The 22,369-nt window shown below is 35.9% G+C and overlaps 1 protein-coding gene across 3 annotated transcripts; it reads right to left on the reverse strand.

Annotated features, from left to right (window-relative positions):
* Positions 1-4,183: 4,183 nt before the first annotated feature.
* On the reverse strand, positions 4,184-10,467 carry LOC112173214 (exosome complex component RRP41 homolog). Of its 3 annotated transcripts, XM_040507604.1 has the most exons (14): positions 8,819-8,928; positions 8,439-8,549; positions 6,855-6,923; positions 6,718-6,764; positions 6,576-6,636; positions 6,383-6,421; positions 6,181-6,248; positions 5,966-6,044; positions 5,828-5,864; positions 5,089-5,205; positions 4,885-4,970; positions 4,658-4,747; positions 4,503-4,562; positions 4,184-4,359 (listed from the first exon to the last, which is right to left on the reverse strand). In XM_040507604.1, exons 1-13 carry the CDS (start codon positions 8,834-8,836, stop codon positions 4,515-4,517), a joined length of 870 nt encoding a protein of 289 aa, XP_040363538.1. In that variant the 5' UTR covers positions 8,837-8,928; the 3' UTR covers positions 4,184-4,359; positions 4,503-4,514. The 3 variants fall into 3 exon arrangements, with proteins under 3 accessions (XP_040363538.1, XP_024166565.2, XP_024166566.2); XM_024310797.2 differs by lacking the exons at positions 6,855-6,923; positions 8,819-8,928 and adding an exon at positions 10,291-10,467 and having other exon boundaries at positions 8,513-8,549; XM_024310798.2 differs by lacking the exons at positions 6,855-6,923; positions 8,819-8,928 and adding an exon at positions 10,291-10,467 and having other exon boundaries at positions 4,498-4,562; positions 8,513-8,549.
* Between the last annotated feature and the right edge of the window lie 11,902 nt (positions 10,468-22,369).

Here is a 22,369-nt window from a genome sequence, read left to right on the forward strand (position 1 = left end):
CCTTTCAGCCCGTATGAGTAAACTCAAATAAGGTGACTCACGTCACGCATGCTTATAATCTCTCAATTCGTGAGGTGAATTAAAGCAACAATATTTAATTTCACAAAACACAACCAAACATCAAATTCATATCATATCATATCATCTCAACGACAAATCACACTCACTTCCCCTCAACATAAAGCATTTGTCAAAACGATGACCTCACAACTCATTCACAACTCACTACAAATCTCAAACCACAACCGCACTTACAATTGAATTAAGTAAAATCAGTAATCCCTGCATGGAAACTTAGTTCAGGAGATCACATTAAAAACAAACAATAGAAATCATATAAATCCCTGCATAGAGTTTAGTTCAGGAATTTACATTAAAAAAAACAATTCAAAAAGAACAGTAATCCCTGCATATAACTTAGTTCAGGAGATTACATTAAAACAAATAATCAAAATCATAGTAATCCCTGCATGAAATTTAGTTCAGGAGATTACATTAAAACAAACAATTCAAAAAGCAGTAATCCCTGCATATAACTTAGTTCAGGAGATTACTTAAAAATCAATCATAGAAGAGAAAAAGAAACCAAACAATAGAAATGAAAAAGGAAATTAATTAAAGAAATCAACAACTCATGCTAAAACCAAGACTTCACCCTTCAACTCCGAATACACCATCTCACAAAATAACTCATTTCAAAACTCGACATCGTTACCTCAATCGTAGCCCGTCACCGCCTAGGGTTATGGCATCCGATACACTCAACCAATCGTAGCCCATCATCCGCCTAAGATTAGAGCATCTGATTCCCTCAACTAATCGTAGCCCATCATCCGCCTAAGATTAGAGCATCCGATTCCCTCATACCGCTCACTACGTCGACCCTAAATCCAAAATTCGTAACATATAGGATAGCGTTCTCACGATATGTTCAACAATTCATTACTCAACATCTTACGTGCGGAAATAAAAGCTTGAATAATAATCAATCCATTCCAATCATCTCATCACTCGATAACACACCAATCAATATATATATTCCACGTAAATATATATATATATATATACGTAGTCATTCACGCAGGAATAACCACTAATACCAACTATAGTTTTATAAATTATTCTTTTCGAAAATCATTTTATATCAAAACATTGTTTTACTTACCCATGAACCGTTGTCGATCAAGTTCATATATTTTAAAACAAATAATTTGTTTCGAAAATGATTTAACAATTAAACAAGTAATTCTGCGTAATAAATAAATCCGTTCGTAAATGAACCACGAGAGATTTACTCACCTCTAAATCCCGCTGCGTCTTCTCTTACAGCCGAGATAAAGTACAGAACACACTCCATCAATCACCTAAGTAAAATGCATCACAACTTAGTATACGGATCGAAAACGATTAAAGTTCAAACCCCCATTGAACTAAAATTCCCAAAAGTAATGCCAATCGAGGCGAAACTTCATCCGAGACCACCCGAGGCCTCCGGAATAGTTATACGATCAATATAACAAAACTACAAGTCAATTGGACGGCCGAATCCTCACGGATCGAAAACCGATCGAACCGAAAACCCTAAAACTTAGAAAATTCATAACATGCTCATACGATTTCCAAAAATTACAAACTATATATCGAAATTCTCGTATCGACGAGTAGATCACACTGAGGAGCAGAAACTGCCCCAGAGGTGGCCGGAAGCAGCCGGAAACCACCACCACAGTGGCGGCACCGCCACCAAACCAAAGTCAAAATTTGACAAAACTTCCAACATCAAAGTTCTTCATCTCAACTCCAATTGAAACATTCATAACTAGCACAAAGTCAGAATCAAACTCATTTGGCCGGAATTTACCTCGCAAGTTCTGAAATTCGAAGAACCCTAGATTCCTAATCTTCAAAATTCGACCTCCACACTTTGAATCGTTGCAAGCCGCTTGGAGGGAAGCATCAAAGTCCAATGGGCTAGAAAAGCCGTCAAAGAGCTATAGTGGCCGGAGATGGGAGAACCAAGGCCGGGGATTTGAGGCGATCTGCAGCTCCATCGTGCAACTTCTCGGCCTTGTAGCGTCGTCTCCGGTGCTTCCCACGACGAATCACCACCACAGACGTGTAGAGGGGACTGATGAGAGCAGGATTGCCTTTGGAATCGAAGAAAAAGGTGGCCGGAGGAGGAAGAAATAGGCCGACGAAGGTGAGAGGCCGATCGGCTCGGGGAGAGAGAAAACTTTCCGAAAATGGAAAGTTGGGATTTTTCTGATATTTTCGGATTTTTTTTCCTATTTACCCAAAATGGAAAATTTTTCCAAAGGTCATAACTTCTTCATACGAACTCCGATTTCTGCGTTCCACATGTACACGAACTCGTATCGACGCGCTCTACGACTTTCGTGAAGGAAGTTCTCACAGAATCTAAACATATAAAAAGTCAACCTTCGTAACCCCCTAAAACGTGCACTTCGAATAATTATTCGTCCGAAAATAATTCCACTCCACCCTCGAACCACGAAATCGTACGAATGAACACTTTATTAATCTCAGAAAACATTTAGGAATTAATAACAAATTTCCGAGGTCTTACAGAGGCGGTGGTGTGTGAGGCGAGAAGTGGGGGAGATCACAGCGGCTATATGGGGTGGTGGCGTGGAGTAGGGTCGTGGCTAGGTTCAGACGGTGGCAAGGGTTGTTCTAATCTCGGTGGTGTCCAATCTAGAGTGCTCGTGGTGGCGCCATCTGGGTTGGAATTGGATCCGATCTGGGCAAGAATCCGATCTAGGGAAGGATCTGACGTGATCTTTTTGTTCAGGCAGTGGCGATCCGTCGGTGGTGGCTGGGTTTGACCTCAGCTGGGCCTTACACATGGGCTGTACTCTTCTTTCTTCTTGGACTGGTGATTGGGTTTGGGCTCACTTCTTGGGCCTAGACTTGGCTGTTTACTTTAATAATGTTTTTCCTTATTGCTGTTATTTAGTTCTGCTACGCTGTTTGCGAGTAATAAGTCCTTACATCTGTGGAGTAAGGCTAGTCGGGCTATATGCCTGTGTGTGCACTCAAAGTGCCTTGTCTGCTCTAGGTAGGCGGCGAGTTCCTTGCTTCGTCAAATGGTCACTACCTCCTAGTGGTAGGGTGAGACTAAGTGTCGTCGGATTAATCTTCCGGCGGCAACATAGTAGGAAAGCTATGCGTATGGTAATTATGCTATGTTGTAATCGGGTTACATATCGAGCTATCTTTCCGTTATGTCACTGCTATATCAAAGCAAATAGAGTCGCCAGTAGAGCGCTCTTTGCTAGTTGGTGCCTAGTTGAATACAATTATTTGGTAGAGACTTATGATAATATTTCAGGACGTTCTCTAGATGCTTATTGTAATCAGGGGTTTAGGCTCAATGTCCCCCCCCCCCCCCCCCTTGTATTCGACAGTTTCATTAATCAAGGCTTGAGGGCAGCCGCACCAGCCCTTTATTCAATAAAAAAATAATAGTGTAGATAAAATGTTGAGCAAACTCATTGCATATGGATTTGTAGTGAAATAAGATAAATTCATATACGCTGACAAAATAAATATTCTTGACATTTAACTTAACACATCTCACCTTTTGATGTTATATGGATTGGAACACAATTTGAAACATGAAATTACACCTATAGTCTTTTTACACATCCTAAAAGTTAAATATAGTTAAAAATAATTTGCCTTTGTTACATCTATTTACCGAAACATCTTAATGTAAAACCAATTCATTTAAAATGAAAGACAGATTTAAATGTTTAATCACACATTTTCATTTATTTTTACAGAGAAATTAATCATTGTTTGGCTAATATGGTTTTATTTTTTGGTCAAAATTTGGCCAAGAAATTTGGGTTTTGTTAATTGTTAGAAGCTTTAACTGATTTAATTATGCTTTGTTCATAACTTAAATGTAATCCAAGCTACCTAAATACTGAGTGTCAATTTGGTTGGATTGGCAAAGGCTTTTCATTCGTTTGGTGTTCAGAGGTTAAAAACCCAACCTTGAAATTTTGGTTGGTTTATTTTCTGAACAAATGCTAATTTCGCGACATTTGTCTAATATTTTCAGGATTTCGTTGATATCGGCAAGATTTCCGGAAATTTTGAGAAAATCGCATAATATCAACTTGGTAGGTCAGTTAAATATCACTACATGAAAAAAAAAACAAAATTATTGGCGATATTTCACCAATTTTTTAGATTTTTCAGTCATTGAAATTAACCAATTTCCGCCATGTTACTATTTTCAAAATCCAAAACAAGAGTACAGCAACCAAGTGTGGTCCACTTCCAAGCTTGCTTCCATAGAGTACACCACATCTACATAGAGTAGCCAGCCTAAAAGTAGATCACAAAACAGAAAATTATAAAAAAGTGCAATTGGACTTGTGAGCGACTGTTAGAACTTGATAAAATTGTTGTCACACAGTTCATGTTTCCTTAACAATTAACAAAGAATGTTTGATCAATGATCACCTTACCATGCTATGAAACTATGTTCCTCGACGATACTGCAATTGCTTTGTGTTCTCCAATAATATCCGTCATAAGTACTCAATAAGCAGTGTTCATCCACATGATCGACGATGGATAACTTGTCATTTGAAAAAAAAAACAAAAAATGAAAAGCGCTTACTTCTCTAATGTAATCTGCAACTGCCTTGCAGCCTTCGATTGCAAGTTGCATTACATTTTCAAAAGTATCCAACGACAACTTAGCATCCATCTGCATTGAATAATATCACAAATGAGTGGTTTACAGCAGAAGGCACCGAATGAGATGCCCAAGATGTTAACTAATACAGTTATTGTAACTTTAAGTTGGGAAGAGAAGATCAGATAACAGATTATGATTTTAAGAACCTGAAGAAGAGTCACTTTGTCCAACTTCGGCATAATTCCTAAAGTGACATCAGCGCCTCCAGCACTATCTTCTATATAGTTTAAATCTGTCTAGCCAATAAAAATAAGGTCTTAAAAATCTGTTGTGTCATACTAGTATGAAGGCATTATAGGGACCCCAACAAAATATATTCTCAGTAAAATAGAAATTAAAGTGAATATTACCAAGTAGAGGTGTGCTATTAAGGTACCCAGCACTGCACGAAGTAACGATATCCCGCATTGGAATTCCAGCGTTTGCAAGGGCCAGGGTTGCAGCATTGATACATGCAGATAAAGTTCCTGCCAAAAAAAAAAAAAATCAATTAAATAATTTAGCTCACAGATAGATCTTCTAATTCTTAATCAAACCAGTGAGCAGCCTCTTCAAATCCAGTAGCATTTTCTAGTAATAAAATTCAGTGATACACAGAACGTGCCGGAACAGTCCCATTTGAATACAGTGCAAAAACAACAATAACAATCGGTCAACTCTCAGTTGACCCTTAAGAAGAACTGCCTTAAACAGAAGTACTCCGCTTCAAATCCAGTAGCATTTTCTAGTAATTAAATTCAAAGTGATACACAGAAAGTGCTTTGGGAACAGTCCCATTTGAATAAAATGGAAAAACAACAATAAAAATCGGTCAACTCTCAGCAAACTTTTGACCCTTAAGTCCTTAACAAGAACTGCCTTAAACAGAAGCACTACAAAGCAAACTAGTAAACAGCTTGCAGCACAAATATAACTGATTCATAAGAAGGCCTCTTTTTCTCAGCGAATAAGCCTGAATCTACTAAATATTGGATAACAGAGGATCAGGCAAGCATACACAGAAAGAAAAAGAGCAGCCTACATTACAAAATCTGAATGTACATTTTATCAACAGGACTTATAGGACTGCATAGAAGCATTGATATCTACCTCCATCTGCTTGGACAACTTGCACAAAAATGTCTATCTGCAAAAAACATGCATAAGGTACAAGGCTTCAGACAAGAACAAACTACATAGTCAAACAGGAAAAGTTCCCAATATAATATGACTGAAGCAGAGACAAACCTGAGACCGAGGCATTAAGTTTGTCAAAATGCATTCTTCCATGGTTTGGCGAATAACTAGAGATATCTCTGTGGATCTCCTGAGAGCATCAAGGACTCATAGATTAGTTATAATTATTAAGTTAGTAATGGATACAACACTGTTATGCTAAACTTAAATAGAAGATCATCTAAAGCGCATATGGTTGAAGACTGAAAGGGAATAGAACATATAACCTATCACCCTTCAGTTTTCTCATCCGATCTCCGGTACTAAAATTTGCCATGGTGTATTCACATCGCACCTATATTTATTAACAATTACAGACAGCAATATACTTCGAGAGTTAATAAATGCCTCTTAAGTTAACATACTCAAGCATCACATATATAAGTTTAGTTTAGTTTAATAGACAGTGGTCTAGACAAAATAGATTACCAACGCATTGGCATTCAGTTGTTGGCTCCTATTTTGGACCTGAAAGACAAAGTAAATCATAAATAGCTTGAATGAATATTCAACTGAAATGTGATAAGAATTTTGAAGTATAAATAATGAGTGTGCATGTTAGCTATAACTTTAGCTCATAACATAACTACAGCAGTAGAAACCCAAAAAAAAGTTACCCAACCTCTCTAGGGCCATAAACAGCAGCAACAACTTTGGTGTTACCCATCTCAAACATAGCAGAACTGAAATTTGATAGCAAGATGAATTAATAACAACATCAAAGAAAGTTATAAAAACAGGAAGCAAGGGTTAGTAATTTGAACCCGTCGGCTTTGGCTACAACACCAATCTCTGCTCGAATTTGCCTCATCTGGAATCAAATGGAAAACTAAGATTAATCAACTCATAAAATAAATGAACTCAGATAAAATTTAACATAAAAGAAAATCAAAAGATAGACAAATAATTCCTTGGGACGACGACCATCTAAACAAAGACCTTCAGGGCTGACGAACTCCATCTGTTGGTCTAAAAAGGGATAATAGTAAAAAAGCCAATCATCATCTAAGATGTAACATCAGAAAACCAAACTGCAAACTTCGACAATTAATCCACAATGGCTTCATTACAGTAAGAACATCCTATTTTACTAGTAGTTTCTAAGGTCTTAGTCTAGCATTTCAACTCTAGAAAATCCGTTCAAAGGTCAAAATCACATGAAGTTAATGTTAATGCTGCATTACTTCATCTTGCACCAAAGTTTCTGACTTTATGCAAAAATTTATTCCCACACAAGCCTATGTTTTTTATAAACGAAATATGCCAGTAAGGGTTATGTAAGACTCAAAATTCATTCCAACTAGGTAATGCTGCCCGCGCAATGCTGTGGGTATATTATCAATATGGTTCAGCTTAATAATATCGCATTTACAAACATTAGATACTTTATATATCTACAACGGTGTTGTTTTTTAAAATCTGGTATCTCAACCAATTGGTCATAGTACTGAACTGAGTTAAGTACTATGGTAACTAAGTGAGTGCTTAGGCTGGTGGTTAAGACAATGTGGGGAAAAATTCAAGAAAGAAAATCCCCGCAAAAGTACTAAAAAAATCTTGCCAATTCCACACCAATTGGTCTAATCCTTTAAGCTCAGTCACGGTCAGCTGGGACTCTTCGACTGTTTGCAAAAGTGAAATCAGGTGATCTTATGAGATAATTTTCATATCCAATCATAACACAGTACATTATTCATGATTTATCTAGAACCAATAAAAATGTTAGAGACTCGGTAAAGTGATCACAGAACGTTGTCATTCACATATTGTACAATTGAAATTAGTTCTTCTACTTTGCTACTTTGCTTATTCTTTTTGGTATTGATTTTGTATTTTCCTCATCATTTGATGTCATTTCTTTTCCATGATAAGACTTTCCTTAACATATTAAAGGAATAGTCATAATCACCACTTCCTTTGACACAATTGAGGATGAATGCTTATTTTGGCACCCAACTGATATAAGAACCATTACTAAGTCAACCATTATTTTTTCATACGTGTATGTATATGCTAAACATCATAAATTGGAAACGAAAATTGAACGGTGAAACTTTGATTTAATATCATTGTACGCTTCAAAGATTATGTAGACATCAGTAACAAAATTTTCTCTAATGCTTAAAGGGGCATCAGCATTTTTTTTTGTTCTTGAATGCACTCCTCTTTATCAGGAAAAACACCAAATCTTTTGTCCAGATGCAAAAAGGTCAACATGCTTTTTGCAAGCTTGTCTATTTTTGCCTAACTATGCCTAATGGAGGCCAGGGGTTTCATTCAACTGATTAACAGTAATTAAATTTCAGTCAATGCATCGCTTTTGCCTTAATATTCCTAATGGACAAAGAAGCTAATAATAAGAAAACAATAGGCTGATATAGTACTATCATTCAATTTTAGCAGCAAACTATGAATAAGTATTGAAATTAAAGCAAACAACTTTCATTGCACACAATTCTAGAATAGGGTAATGTGATTGCTTAGCCTCAAGAACCAAATCAATCAATTTCAGATAGCCCCCAGGCCACAATAGCTCCCTGACAATTATGTCTGGCTCACCCAAGTCTCTTTTGATGACATGCACGCAGCGCCCTTCCTGTAACAAAAAGAAAATTCATGAATAACTCAGAAGCTCAAATGAGAGCCATTCCAGCAATGATATGAAACCTAAATAAATGTACTTAGGTAATTAATGCTTATGTAATACACAACTCTCCTCCTTAAGTTTTCTCAAATGTAATATACATTAGTTCAGTCTTACTGCTGATTGTAAAGAATGGAACTTGAATACATTTTGGACTACAGAAATCAAAGTTTCAGCCACCAGAGACCAATAAACAAATATATAAAAAATAATCAACTTACATCTATTGAAAGAAGCATGATCTTTTTGTACTACCCAAAATGTTGCAGAGCCATCTCTAGATCATTCAATTTGGTAATATAATGAAGCAGCTAATCCATCACTAACTTACGAAGTATATAAAACCTCTAAATATGTATGAAAGGAAACAGAGAGCCAATCATATTACTTTTGAAATGATGAGGAGATAGGCAATGAAATTAAATGGTTCGAAAATAAAAACAATAGAGCCCAAAACTTCCTTTCATTTCAAGATCACTCACGCATTTCACTCATTTTCCCACTTCCCCTTTAAACAATGTAACAGACTAACTAAACCATTTCCAATCTTCACTCCCAACTCCCAACTCCCAAAATTTTGGTGGTTCCAACTCCTAAAACCACGAAATATCACTTTTTGGTCTGCTCTCTGATTTACTTTCCCACTCTCAAAATAATATTGGTTCTTTGGCATCTGGGTATTTGGATCATTATCCGAAATCTCTAAATTTGCCGAAAACCCTTTTACCACATTTCCTGCGGTTGAAGCTGAGGCAAATAAAGAATATTACACACTAAGGAACATAAGAGAAAGAAAGAATCAAAGCAATGGAGTCCTCAAAAGCCTTAAAGGTTATAGATTTTGGCTAGAATTTTGAAAATGGGAGATGTACACAGATTCAAGAAAACGGGGGGGGATGTGGAGCGAAAATTTGATTGCACCAAATAAAGCAGGAACTATTCCACCAGATGCTTCTTCTCAGTTCTCTAAAACTATCATATATCTAAAAAACCGAAATTCCAAACCATATGCATAAAATTACCTGTACTACATAATTGCGCCTTTCACAATCAAAGAACATATTGATAGTGCAGTTTGTGTCTTTCGTGAAAACATTCCCAATTCCTAAAGTGTTGAAGGGTATACCAAACAAAAATATGCTCTTTTAGAGTCATCTAAAACTCTTGCTCCTCTAACAAAAATATGCTCTGATCAGTAAAAATGATCAGCTTCCAAAAAAATTTCTTTCCTTGAAAATGTAAACTTGAATTGGGAATGCTGAATGAGATTAACAATTAAACCTACGCTAAACTCACAACCAAAGACACTGTTTGGTATAACTATATCAATGCATGTAACATGATTCGTATTTTGATACCTCAAAACAAAGTCGCAAACTCGCAATAGATATGCAAATACAAACATTCTTTTAATCCAATCACTTTTGTAACTATCAGTAATGGCTAATATTGGAGGCAAAGCAAGTAAGAACAATTTCTCATACAAAAAAAATAAAAAGAGAGAAGCAAATTCATCAAAATTTCATGAATCAAACAGATTTCAGCTAAAAATGAGCACCAAAATTTACGGCAAATCCGGAAAATGCGAAAGCAGAGAACCAATCACAATCACTATAGGAGTCCAGAACGCAAATAATACAGAGCACATGCAATGAACATCCAGAATCGATCATTCTGCTCTGTATGTCTATACCTCGACAATTTGATTGAGAAGAGCAACCCAGATTTCAGTTTTCCACCAAAACTGAGCGACTAATTGACAAGGCAAGCAGTAGGCCTACTGTTTCAACAAAACAACGCCGAAAAGGCAAGCAGTAAGGAGGAGAGCGAGCGCGGCGAGGGGCATGACGGGTCTTTTATACCCGGGAAAAAAATGGCATTGTCTTAATAAAACTAATAAAAAAGGGAGCAAAATCGTATTTAAACCGGATCGGCTCAGGCCGGTACTATTACTAAGCCGATGTCTTAGGGTGCTTCTATTCATATCCCCCTCCAAATTTAGTATTTGGACCTTCATCTCTAAATTAGTAAATTTTTACCCTCTATTTTTACTATTACTACCAACTTTAACCTCTATTTTTTTTCTCTATACACCTTACCTTTACCTCTAACCTCTACATCAAAGACAGACTCGTTTGCTGCAAATCATGTATATAGTCGAATCCACCATCATCCTCGTTCTCCCCTTGAAGCCTTTGTGAACTGTTTTTTCACTTTGTCTGCAATCTTTTTCAGAGAGAGATTACTACGGCGAATGAACATAACAATATTTGATGCTGATATGATATTGATATGGGTTTATTAAATCTTAAAAGTTTTAACTAGTATGGAGGTGATTGGTCTTGGCCTCTTGGGTATTTGAGGAGAAAATTAGATCATAATTAGAGAAAAATTCAACTATGGGCCAAAGAGTTCAGTTATGATTCTCGATGTGCTTCTCAAAGAGGTCATATCGTTCAATGTTTTAATAAGATTTACAAATTCATTCACTTGTTCTATTGTTAACCAACAATATTCAAAACAAACCAACGATGAATCAAGCAAAATATTTCTTCCCATAAATCAAAGGCATGCAATAATAGTTTTTTTTTTTTTTCTTTTCAGATTTCTAGAAGGACAAGGTTGGAAATAAAATTGTTCAAAAATCATGGGAGGTGTACATATTGTTGAGAATTGATCAATATGTGAAGTCGAAAACACAAATAAACACAGCACACCAAGAGAAACAACCACAAAGATACGAGCACAAGAACACAGATTTAAGGTGGTTCAGCAAAACTTTTGCCTACGTCCACCGGGCAGAAAAACAACCTTCCACTATATTTATAATGGGTACAACCAGAAAGAATAAGAAAACAAGGACTCTCTCTTCTCTTCCTATCTCTCTCCTCTTTGCCCTCTCTCACTCTCTAACTCCGAGAATGGAATACACTTTGCTCTCTATCTCAGTGATGCAAAACCAAGAGCAGAACCCCTCCTTATATAGCCATAAGGATATCATCTTTCTTCACTGATTAGGAAACCTATTCCTATTGGTGGTAGGCAATTATGCCTTCTCCTTTTCTGTAATCAACAAGGATTACAGGTAATCCTACATCAGTAAGGATTTTCCTTCCTTATTGGAACTTCATTCATCAGTAGGAATCCAAAACCTACTGGGTAAACAATTCTCATACTCTAAGACAATTGTCTTAGGAAATACTCATGGGCTAGAAACCCAACAATCTCCCCCTCCAGACCATGAGGGAGGAATACCGGAGTGACTTCATTACTGGGAGTCCACCCGAGCTGACTTGATGCAGAACTTCATGTTGGAGCATGTAGCTCCCCCTGATCGAATAACCCATCACCATGTCACTCTTGGTGGAACAACTCTTGACCATCTTCTCCCTGGTCAGAAAACTCATCATTGGAAAAGGAAACTAGGGACTTCTTTTCCAGATCACCTTTCTTCCTTATATGGCTTTCGCTGTGGCGCCATACATGTGAAGAAGTATCACTCATTGTACTCAAGTCATCTCTGCATACCAAGCTATCTGTTTTGTACAGGGAATGACAAAGCGCTCCTTTAGCAACATCCAACGACCCGTTTGTAAGCTTCCACTTTCCATCACCAATATATTGGTGGAAACCTAATATCATCTGGTAACCAAGATTAGTCTCGATGTAAATATCTCCCATTCCCTAAATCTTGGATTAGCTTGTATTGCCCATCTTTAACATCACAAAGTCGCGTGCTTTGTATGTAGAAAAAAGCTCCAAGTTGGAAGTAACATGACAACTTGCACCGGTATCCACGAACCAATCGTGACCCTTGTCACCAACATACATACATTCTTGAACAGTAAGAAGCTCCCCCGAGATAGTAGCCGTAATGCCATTGTCTCCATCGTTTTGGTAGTTGCCTTTCTTTTTGTCTTGTTTCCACTTTCGACACTTCTGATTTAAAAAGAATTTCCCATAGTATATTATTCCAAACCCATAAATACTCAATTCTCATCCCAATAGGAAATAAAGCATACCCATTCAACTATCTAAGACTCAAAATTAAACACAAAATAAAATAACAATTCGATTCAGTCAATGAATAAATAGATAAAAAAAATTGTATATGATCAAGATAAGTCTTGAGACATAATGGTACCTTATTTGAGACGGTGAGTTCGGGATGTAAGGCGGTGATAGAGTGCAGCTACGGCGGTTGAGTAGAACCGGGTGGCGGAGAAAAGAGGGAAACTTTGGTAGGGTTTAAGGAAAGCCTGGATTTTTCAACAATTTAAGCTTTTAGGTGAAAATTGATGCGCTCAAAGCGAGCGCATAATTTAACCCTAAAAATATCATAGTAGTATAAGCAAGTAGGGATCATTCTATTCCGGGGATTGAGGGTACACCTGTCATTGTCAAACAGTTAAACAATTAAAATTACAACAAAGTATAATATTCACAAAGATTTTCACAAGTATAAACATTATTTACTAAAAAAGGGGGGATTTTGTTTTTGGGTTTTTCGAAAATTAATTAAGTAAACAAACGAATTAAAATGCAAAAACATAAAAATACAAATGGAATGAGAGAACAAAGATCAAAATCGAAACATATGATTAAAATAGATTCAAACCCTAATATTGTTCATCTAAGTCATGAGAAAGGAGTTGATCATGTGAAACATTCGAAAGCAAATGAATTCCTATTTTTTACTTTTCAATGCTAATTAACCTAAGTGAAAGCACCTAGATTAATCCTATCAAACATGCAATCAAACCCTAGAAAGCTAGTCAATCATGTCATGTTTAACGCATTACACATAGAGAAAGGCTATCAACTCAAGTGTACAACTTAGTATGGAAAACTCCACCTAATTGCAATCCTCGTTAATTAAATTCGGTCTTTGCACAAAACCTTTACTACTTTGATTCAAGTTTACACAAAACGAAAAGTCGATTTCATGTTCTTAAACCTAGCACCAATTATATCGAAACCCTAAGTGTTTGCAACCACATAAGATTAAAATACAAAAGTTATCTATAATGCAAATTTAATTAAACAAACTCACATAAGCAACTCTCGAATCACAATATATGAATCTGAAAATTCTCAATTAATCATAAAATTCCAGAAATTAATATTTGTTCAAACACATATGTCAACTAGAACAAAACCAACGAAATCAAAGCAAAGGTTACAAAGGAGAATCGGATTACACCGTGGATGAAGATGAGATGAACGAATTGATGTTGTGGTCTCTTGAATCTTGAAAGCAAACTTCAAGGATGGTGGTGGATGATGATGCTCACGGCAATTCTTCTTCTCCCTTGGCCTTGCTTGAACTCGTAGCTTGCTCTAGAGGATGGAGGAACTCACGGCTATGCTAAGAACTTTTCTGAATTTTTTTCTAGTGTAAACGTCAAAAGAGAGGAACCCTTCTCAACGTCAAAGAGGTGGGTATTTATAGGAGCACGGCTAGGGTTCACAAAGCAATCAGAAATTTCCACATAGCTTCCACTAATGAGAATTCGCCAAGTAAGCTTGTGATGTGTTCCCACCAATCAAAATTCTCTAAAATACCTCCCTAATATTTAATTGCCGAATTTCCTTGAAATTATTCTGATTTTCTTCATGAATTTCGGCTAACATTCCTTTAGGGAATTTAGGGACGCACCTAGACACGTTTTGAGCTTTTCCTTGGTGCACACATATTTTCCTTCCATAAAAATCTCTCTTGAATCTCTCTTGGCGTCATCTCCTTGATTATTTCTGATTTTCACGTTGGCAATCACACCAAATTATTCCTCCAACAATATTTCTTTCCATAAAAGTCTCCCAAGAAAATCTCTCCTTGAAATCCTCAATCAATCATCTTTAATTCCCACGTTGTCACCTTGTTTTTCCTTAAGTATTACACGGCAAATTTAATCCCCAAGGAAAATATATTTTCCTTTTTTTAAAAAAACTCTTCCTTGATTCTCTCCTTGCCATGTCATCTTCATGAAGCTTCTCTTTCCATTTATGAACTCAATTCAGCTTATTTATTCCAAAAACTTGAAAATAGAAGCTTTCTAAAATAAGAAATGGAAACTTTCTTAAACTAAAATGGAAACTTTCTAAAAATGGAAAATAGAAACTACAAAACGGAAACTTTCTACAATTAGGAACTTTCCCATTCGAAGAATGGAAACTTTCCTAAACAGAGTTTTATTAAGGAAATAACGCAGAAAATATAGGGAAATAACAGTTAAAACGTCGCATTAAAATGCTCCTATCAAATTCCCCCACACTTAGCTTTTGCTAGTCCCTTAGCAAAATCACACAAAGACTCAACTAAGACTCAACGAAAATTTAAAGACTCTACACAAACAATGACTCTATTGCCCTTCAACTTTTTGTCTCAGAAATCTCTTACTTTCACAACATCAAGATTAGCACTCAACCAAGAATCAATATGTAGATATACAAGAGTTAATTAAAACATATAATCCACACATACACAAGTAGGACTTGGTTGTAACAATGGTGATGGTTTCTGTTAAGCATGCTTCAAACAAGTATGATTCAGATCCTCACAAGGTATATCCACTCTTTCTTCTCTCAGAATTCAAGGCAATGCTTAAAAGCTTATAATCACTCAATTATATGTGAGAGAAAATATTTTGAGGCAATCAAATAGCTCACATATATAAGAAACTAAAAGCACTTTGTGAATATAATAATTTTTTTTTCAAAAGATCTCATGAAAGATATCAACTACTTGCACGGATGGACCCAAGCCATAGGTTCAACTCTTGTAACTCATCTCCACATCAAAGGCTGTCCCATCTTAAGGATCAAGAAGGTCTTCTCAAGGGTTGTAATGGGGCCAAGGTTCAAGGTTTAAAGAAACGAAGGGTAAGGAATTTAACAAAGTGTCCTAAAAACCTAGCAGAGCTCATGTAAATGTAAAGACTTCTAGAAATCCACCAAGATATATCAAAACGTCACATCCCATAGAGGTTTTATAAAAGGGCCTAATGTCTTCATGTTGGACCCTAACTTCACTCTAAACTTCCTTTGAACTCTAGTGAATTGGACAAAGGCCAAATTTTTTTTTTTTTTTTTTTTTTTTGTAATGGGCCTTCAATTCAAAACAAACTCCAAACTCACCAAGTATGGGGGACTAAAATCCATAGACTTATTTTTCTTTCCTTTCTTTTTTCTTTCTAGCCTAAAATCCATAGACTTATTTTTCTTTCCTTTCTTTTTTCTTTCTAGCCGTGTAATTTTTTTTTTCTTTTCTTTTTTTACGGCTCCACATATATTTTTCCATGGACAAGTCTACCCCCACACTTGAACTTTCACCTCTTCTCAATCTTCATTCTCAGTGCCAAATCCTTAAGTAAAGTCCCAAAAGATAGCTCCACTAAATTTTTAGAACAAAGGGTAAGAGTGTAGCTATACTAAGGTTCAGGGTTAAGGATTTTAAGGGTGATGAAAGAAAAGGCTTAATGTAGGCTCAAAAGGTTTATCTAGGGGAGTCCCACGACGGGCACAAATAAGGACACAGGCTATATTTGGCAATGATGGTAATTCCTAGGGTGCCTCTATCCTTTCCAGAATCAGGGCCATGTATTGATATAACGTCTCAACAAGCACAAGAGTGAATTTTAGCATTCTCTAGTCCATGAAACTTAATCTATGGCAAGTAGTCAATCAAGATGAAAGAATAATGAGATCATCAAAACGTCGCCAAGAAAATAAGAATATATTTTTCATTTCACTCCAAGAAAAAGGGACATGGGTTCAATTATCTCACATGGGTTTATATGAATCAAAACTCATCTTAACATGCTCATAATCTGTACCAAAGTCATGAAATCCATATCCACTACAAGGCACATATTTTTCATATATCTCAATTAACCAAAGAATACCATGTTTAAAGTCATCTCAATTTTGTGATCCTCTTTTAATCATGATTTCAGAGATATAGAATCATCCTAGACAGTTGAAAGGGCATCCTAAGACTCAAAACAAAAACAAATGCAATGAAATTTTTTTTTTTTTTTTGACATTTTTCGATTTTTTTGTATTTTTCAATATATGACTCAAGATGAAATATAAATCCCTTCCCCCACACTTAATTATTGCATTGTCCTCAATGTAATCAAGTATAAGCATGCAATGAAACACTTCAGCATATAGAGATGGAATTTACGAAAATAAAGTTCAAAGAAAAACAAAAGATACAAAATAAAGAAGTAGGGAGGAAAAAGCAAATCTGGGTTGAAGACTCCTCCACAGCTACTTCTGAATTGGGTTGCCTCCCAAGCAGCGCTTGAGTTTAACGTCTTTCAGCCAGACGGTACCTCCATTAAATAAAGTTAGTGACTATAATTAACAAAGAAATACAAATTAATGTTTTTATACAATAAAACGTCACTATTCATTTTTTATTATTTTTATTTTATTTTATTTTTAACAAGTATAATTAGAAGTATAATGTACAGAATTTTACACAAAGATACAAGTACAAAACTTCACAATCTTTACAAGTATAAGGGGTGAGTCCAAATAATTAACAAAAGCTTGAATCTTATTATAAGCCCTTAACCAATGTTTAGACGTGCGGCCCAAGGGCTCGATCCTTAACACTAGTCACATCACTAACGTTAAAGACAAAGTCCTTCACCTATTCCGTTATGGTTAAAAATTCATAATAAAACTCTCACTCTTATCAACCATTATTATTCAACAATTTGTACAAGTAACATATTCACAAGTATTTCTTTGCTCTTTTTTTTTTTTTTTTTTTTCAATTATTTTCAACACTTAGGTACGGGAACATGGAGTCTCGATGTGCAATGGGACTGAAACAGCTACCCTTTTTCAAAACTATGTTTTATCCAATATACCTTAATGTGTCACAACATTTTCTTTTATTATAAATATCATTGATATCAAATCTAATTCTAAGTGGTAAATCAAGTGGACGTGCAGCCCAAGTATAGTCGCCTAGACACAAAGTCCCTCCTACACCCTTTGGGCAACCTTACTGAAATAGCCAGGTAGGGGAGGGCGAACACAAGAGGTAGGATCCATTTTGGCATAGGCTACTCCCACAAAGTGGTTTACGCCCATTTGTAAGCACTTCTGAATCCAGAACCCGTTATAAACGTTGTCCCCTTCCTAGACACCATCCCACATAGGCTATACTTACTTGGATGAAAAAGGTCCTAAGTGTGAAGACAGTTCAATGAATGTTAATAAAGGCCGCCCTCAACCTTAAGGGACCTGGACTAGGTACCAATAAGGGGTTTAGGCCAATATTAATAAACACGACTTCACCTATTCCTTCTTTAATTTACAACCCACAATTAAAATTCGTGTTCAACAATATAAATAATAACCTAAGTAATTAACTAACTAATTAACTAACAAATAAGAGAATTACCAACAATTAACAAGAGTTTTTTTTTTTTTTCTAACACAACATATAAACAAAACAAATATTCACATATTTAACAAGTGATTTTTCAATCCCCGGCAACGGCGCCAAAAATTGATGCGCTCAAAGCGAGCGCATAATTTAACCCTAAAAATATCATAGTAGTATAAGCAAGTAGGGATCGTTCTATTCCGGGGATTGAGGGTACACCTGTCATTGTCAAACAGTTAAACAATTAAAATTACAACAAAGTATAATATTCACAAAGATTTTCACAAGTATAAACATTATTTACTAAAAAAGGGGGGATTTTGTTTTTGGGTTTTTCGAAAATTAATTAAGTAAACAAACGAATTAAAATGCAGAAACATAAAAATACAAATGGAATGAGAGAACAAAGATCAAAATCGAAACATATGATTAAAATAGATTCAAACCCTAATATTGTTCATCTAAGTCATGAGAAAGGAGTTGATCATGTGAAACATTCGAAAGCAAATGAATTCCCATTTTTTACTTTTCAATGCTAATTAACCTAAGCGAAAGCACCTAGATTAATCCTATCAAACATGCAATCAAACCCTAGAAAGCTAGTCAATCATGTCATGTTTAACGCATTACACATAGAGAAAGGCTATCAACTCAAGTGTACAACTTAGTATGGAAAACTCCACCTAATTGCAATCCTCGTTAATTAAATTCGGTCTTTGCACAAAACCTTTACTACTTTGATTCAAGTTTACACAAAACGAAAAGTCGATTTCATGTTCTTAAACCTAGCACCAATTATATCGAAAATCTAAGTGTTTGCAACCACATAAGATTAAAATACAAAAGTTATCTATAATGCAAATTTAATTAAACAAACTCACATAAGCAACTCTCGAATCACAATATATGAATCTGAAAATTCTCAATTAATCATAAAATTCTAGAAATTAATATTTGTTCAAACACATATGTCAACTAGAACAAAACCAACGAAATCAAAGCAAAGGTTACAAAGGAGAATCGGATTACACCGTGGATGAAGATGAGATGAACGAATTGATGTTGTGGTCTCTTGAATCTTGAAAGCAAACTTCAAGGATGGTGGTGGATGATGATGCTCACGGCAATTCTTCTTTTCCCTTGGCCTTGCTTGAACTCGTAGCTTGCTCTAGAGGATGGAGGAACTCACGGCTATGCTAAGAACTTTTCTGAATTTTTTTCTAAAGTGTAAACGTCAAAAGAGAGGAACCCTTCTCAACGTCAAAGAGGTGGGTATTTATAGGAGCACGGCTAGGGTTCACAAAGCAATCAGAAATTTCCACATAGCTTCCACCAATGAGAATTCGCCAAGTAAGCTTGTGATGTGTTCCCACCAATCAAAATTCTCTAAAATACCTCCCTAATATTTAATTGCCGAATTTCCTTGAAATTATTCTGATTTTCTTCATGAATTTCGGCTAACATTCCTTTAGGGAATTTAGGGACGCACCTAGACACGTTTTGAGCTTTTCCTTGGTGCACACATATTTTCCTTCCATAAAAATCTCCCTTGAATCTCTCTTGGCGTCATCTCCTTGATTATTTCTGATTTTCACGTTGGCAATCACACCAAATTATTCCTCCAACAATATTTCTTTCCATAAAAGTCTCCCAAGAAAATCTATCCTTGAAATCCTCAATCAATCATCTTTAATTCCCACGTTGTCACCTTGTTTTTCCCTAAGTATTACACGGCAAATTTAATCCCCAAGGAAAATATATTTTCCTTTTTTTAAAAAAACGCTTCCTTGATTCTCTCCTTGCCATGTCATCTTCATGAAGCTTCTCTTTCCATTTATGAACTCAATTCAGCTTATTTATTCCAAAAACCTGAAAATAGAAGCTTTCTAAAATAAGAAATGGAAACTTTCTTAAACTAAAATGGAAACTTTCTAAAAATGGAAAATAGAAAGTACAAAACAGAAACTTTCTACAATTAGGAACTTTCCCATTCGAAGAATGGAAACTTTCCTAAACAGAGTTTTATTAAGGAAATAACGCAGAAAATATAGGGAAATAACAGTTAAAACGTCGCATTAAAATGCTCCTATCAATATATACGACCGCATTTAGAGAATTTTAGCTAAATTTTTCTTTTTCTTTTTCTTCTACCACTCAAATTTATACCTCCTCTTTGGATCTCCAAATTGGACGGTAAAATTAACAAATGAGGCTTAAACATGCCCTAATTTTTTTTTTTCCTTTTGAAACTTTAAAGATTCTAATATGACCCTAACCAAAAATAAAATAAACCAAAACATAACTCAACTATTTTTTCAGATTTAAATATTTGTCTTGGTTACATCAAAGAAAAATTTACCAAGTTAATAAAGAAATGATCCACTCGGAGTTCTCATCTTTTAGAAATTATTCATACAGATATTTGTGGTCTTTTTTTTGTCAAAACAATTTGTGGAAATCGATATTTTATTACTGTTATTGATGATTTTTCAAGATTTTGTTACCTTTATTTAATTTTGGAAAAATCGTAAGCCCTATATGTGTTCCACAGATGAGCCAACGAGCATTTATGAGGATAATGCTGCTTGCATTGAACAAATGAAGCAAGGCTACATCAAAGGTGACAACACCAAGCATATATCGCCCAAATTCTTCTATAATCAGGAACAACAGAAGCTCCTCAAGATCAAAGTGAACCAGTTTCGATCTAAGGACAATGTGGCAGACTTGTTTACTAAGTCATTGCCCAAATCCACGTTCGAGAAACATGTGTCGAGAATTGGCTTGCGGAAATTATCTGAACTCCCATGATCGTAGTCATCAGGGGGAGGCGCAGACATCAGGAGGAGATGTCTACATGTTCGTCGCGAAACGTGAAGGGTGTGTTGTGCTCTTTTTCCCCTTCGACCGAGGTTATTTTTGTCCCACTGGGTTTTTGTTACTCGGCAAGGTTTTTAACGAGGCAACGAGAGAAGCACCGCGTTTGGGCAACACAAGGGGGAGTGTTCAAGTAAACCCTAATTTGTGTTTGGCCCAAACTATAGGTTACTTGACCTAGTGGTAATAGAGTTATTAGAAGGATCTAGATTCCTATTCAATGTACGATTACTTTCCTTGTATGATTGAGATTCTATGCATTGTAATCCTCTATATAAAGAGGCCTCTATTATCAATGAGAATACACAGCGAATTTCTCTCAATTTCTGATTCCCTAAAACAATTCAAAATTAAATAAAATGTCTACGAAAATATTTTTGCTTCACCCAATGTAAGTGTTATTTTATTTATTTATTTATTTTGAAGTCTTATTGATGTAAAGAAGAAAAGACAAAAAATAAATAAAAACCAAGAAAAAACCAACGAAAAAGAATAGAGGCAGGAGTCGAACCCACATATCTCCAATTATAATCCTACACCTTTGCCGCTGTCCCGAGCATTGTCGGTGCTAATCTTTTACTGGTTTTAATATTTATAGTAGAGTTCGGAATCAGAATCCCAGATTTGCTTCTACTGATGGATCTGTTCTTCCGTTCTTCTTCGACCTCCTCCAGATAGTTTTCAAATATTGATTGCTCTATCCTTTGACCTCAAACTCATTTGAGAAGGAAGGCCCGACGATTCATTTTTCGGCAGCAAGAAGCAACGATGCCGACCGGCGAGACGCCAGCGGAGGAGGTGGCGAGAGTCGCAGCGATTGGAGCCGCGGAGATGAGAATGAGGACTCCAAACCCTCAATTCCCTCCTCCCCTTTTCCTTTGCGACCCGATCAGATTAAGCCCGTAATCTGAGAACCTCCTGCTCGATTGCTAGAGCGGCATGCTACGCTTTTCCTACTTTCCAAATTTTACCTGGTTTAATTGGAGAATTTGAATATGAGATGTGTTTCTACCATGTTGACCAAACTTTTTTGGTTTCAATTCTGTTAACGGGCGTTAGTATAAATGTTAGTGCCAGTTAGTGCCACGTGGATGACTGGATGAGCTGAATGGCTCAGATTACATGTATGGTATTATTTACAGGAGTATAATTCCACATGTGAGTCAGTGTTTTTACACTGACGGTGCATAGAATCCTCTTCCGACATTTACATGTTAAATTAGTTGTGATCCTGCACCTTAATTTTATTACTCATGTGCTCTCCAATTTAATCAATCATGTCCAATAATTCATTTTTTTGTTAAGTATTTTATAAATTGAAAAGGGTTGAAAATGTGGCTTTAATGGGTCCCCTTGTATGATGACGATTCACTAATGTGGCATGCAAAATTATATCGTATATAACTACAATTTCAAAATACATCACACAATAGTTGGCAAAAAAGCCAAGAGTTAGACAAGATTGATTGAAATTGGTAAGTACATG

Source organism: Rosa chinensis, chromosome 6, assembly GCF_002994745.2.
Source record: "Rosa chinensis cultivar Old Blush chromosome 6, RchiOBHm-V2, whole genome shotgun sequence".
Classification (NCBI taxonomy): domain Eukaryota; kingdom Viridiplantae; phylum Streptophyta; class Magnoliopsida; order Rosales; family Rosaceae; genus Rosa; species Rosa chinensis.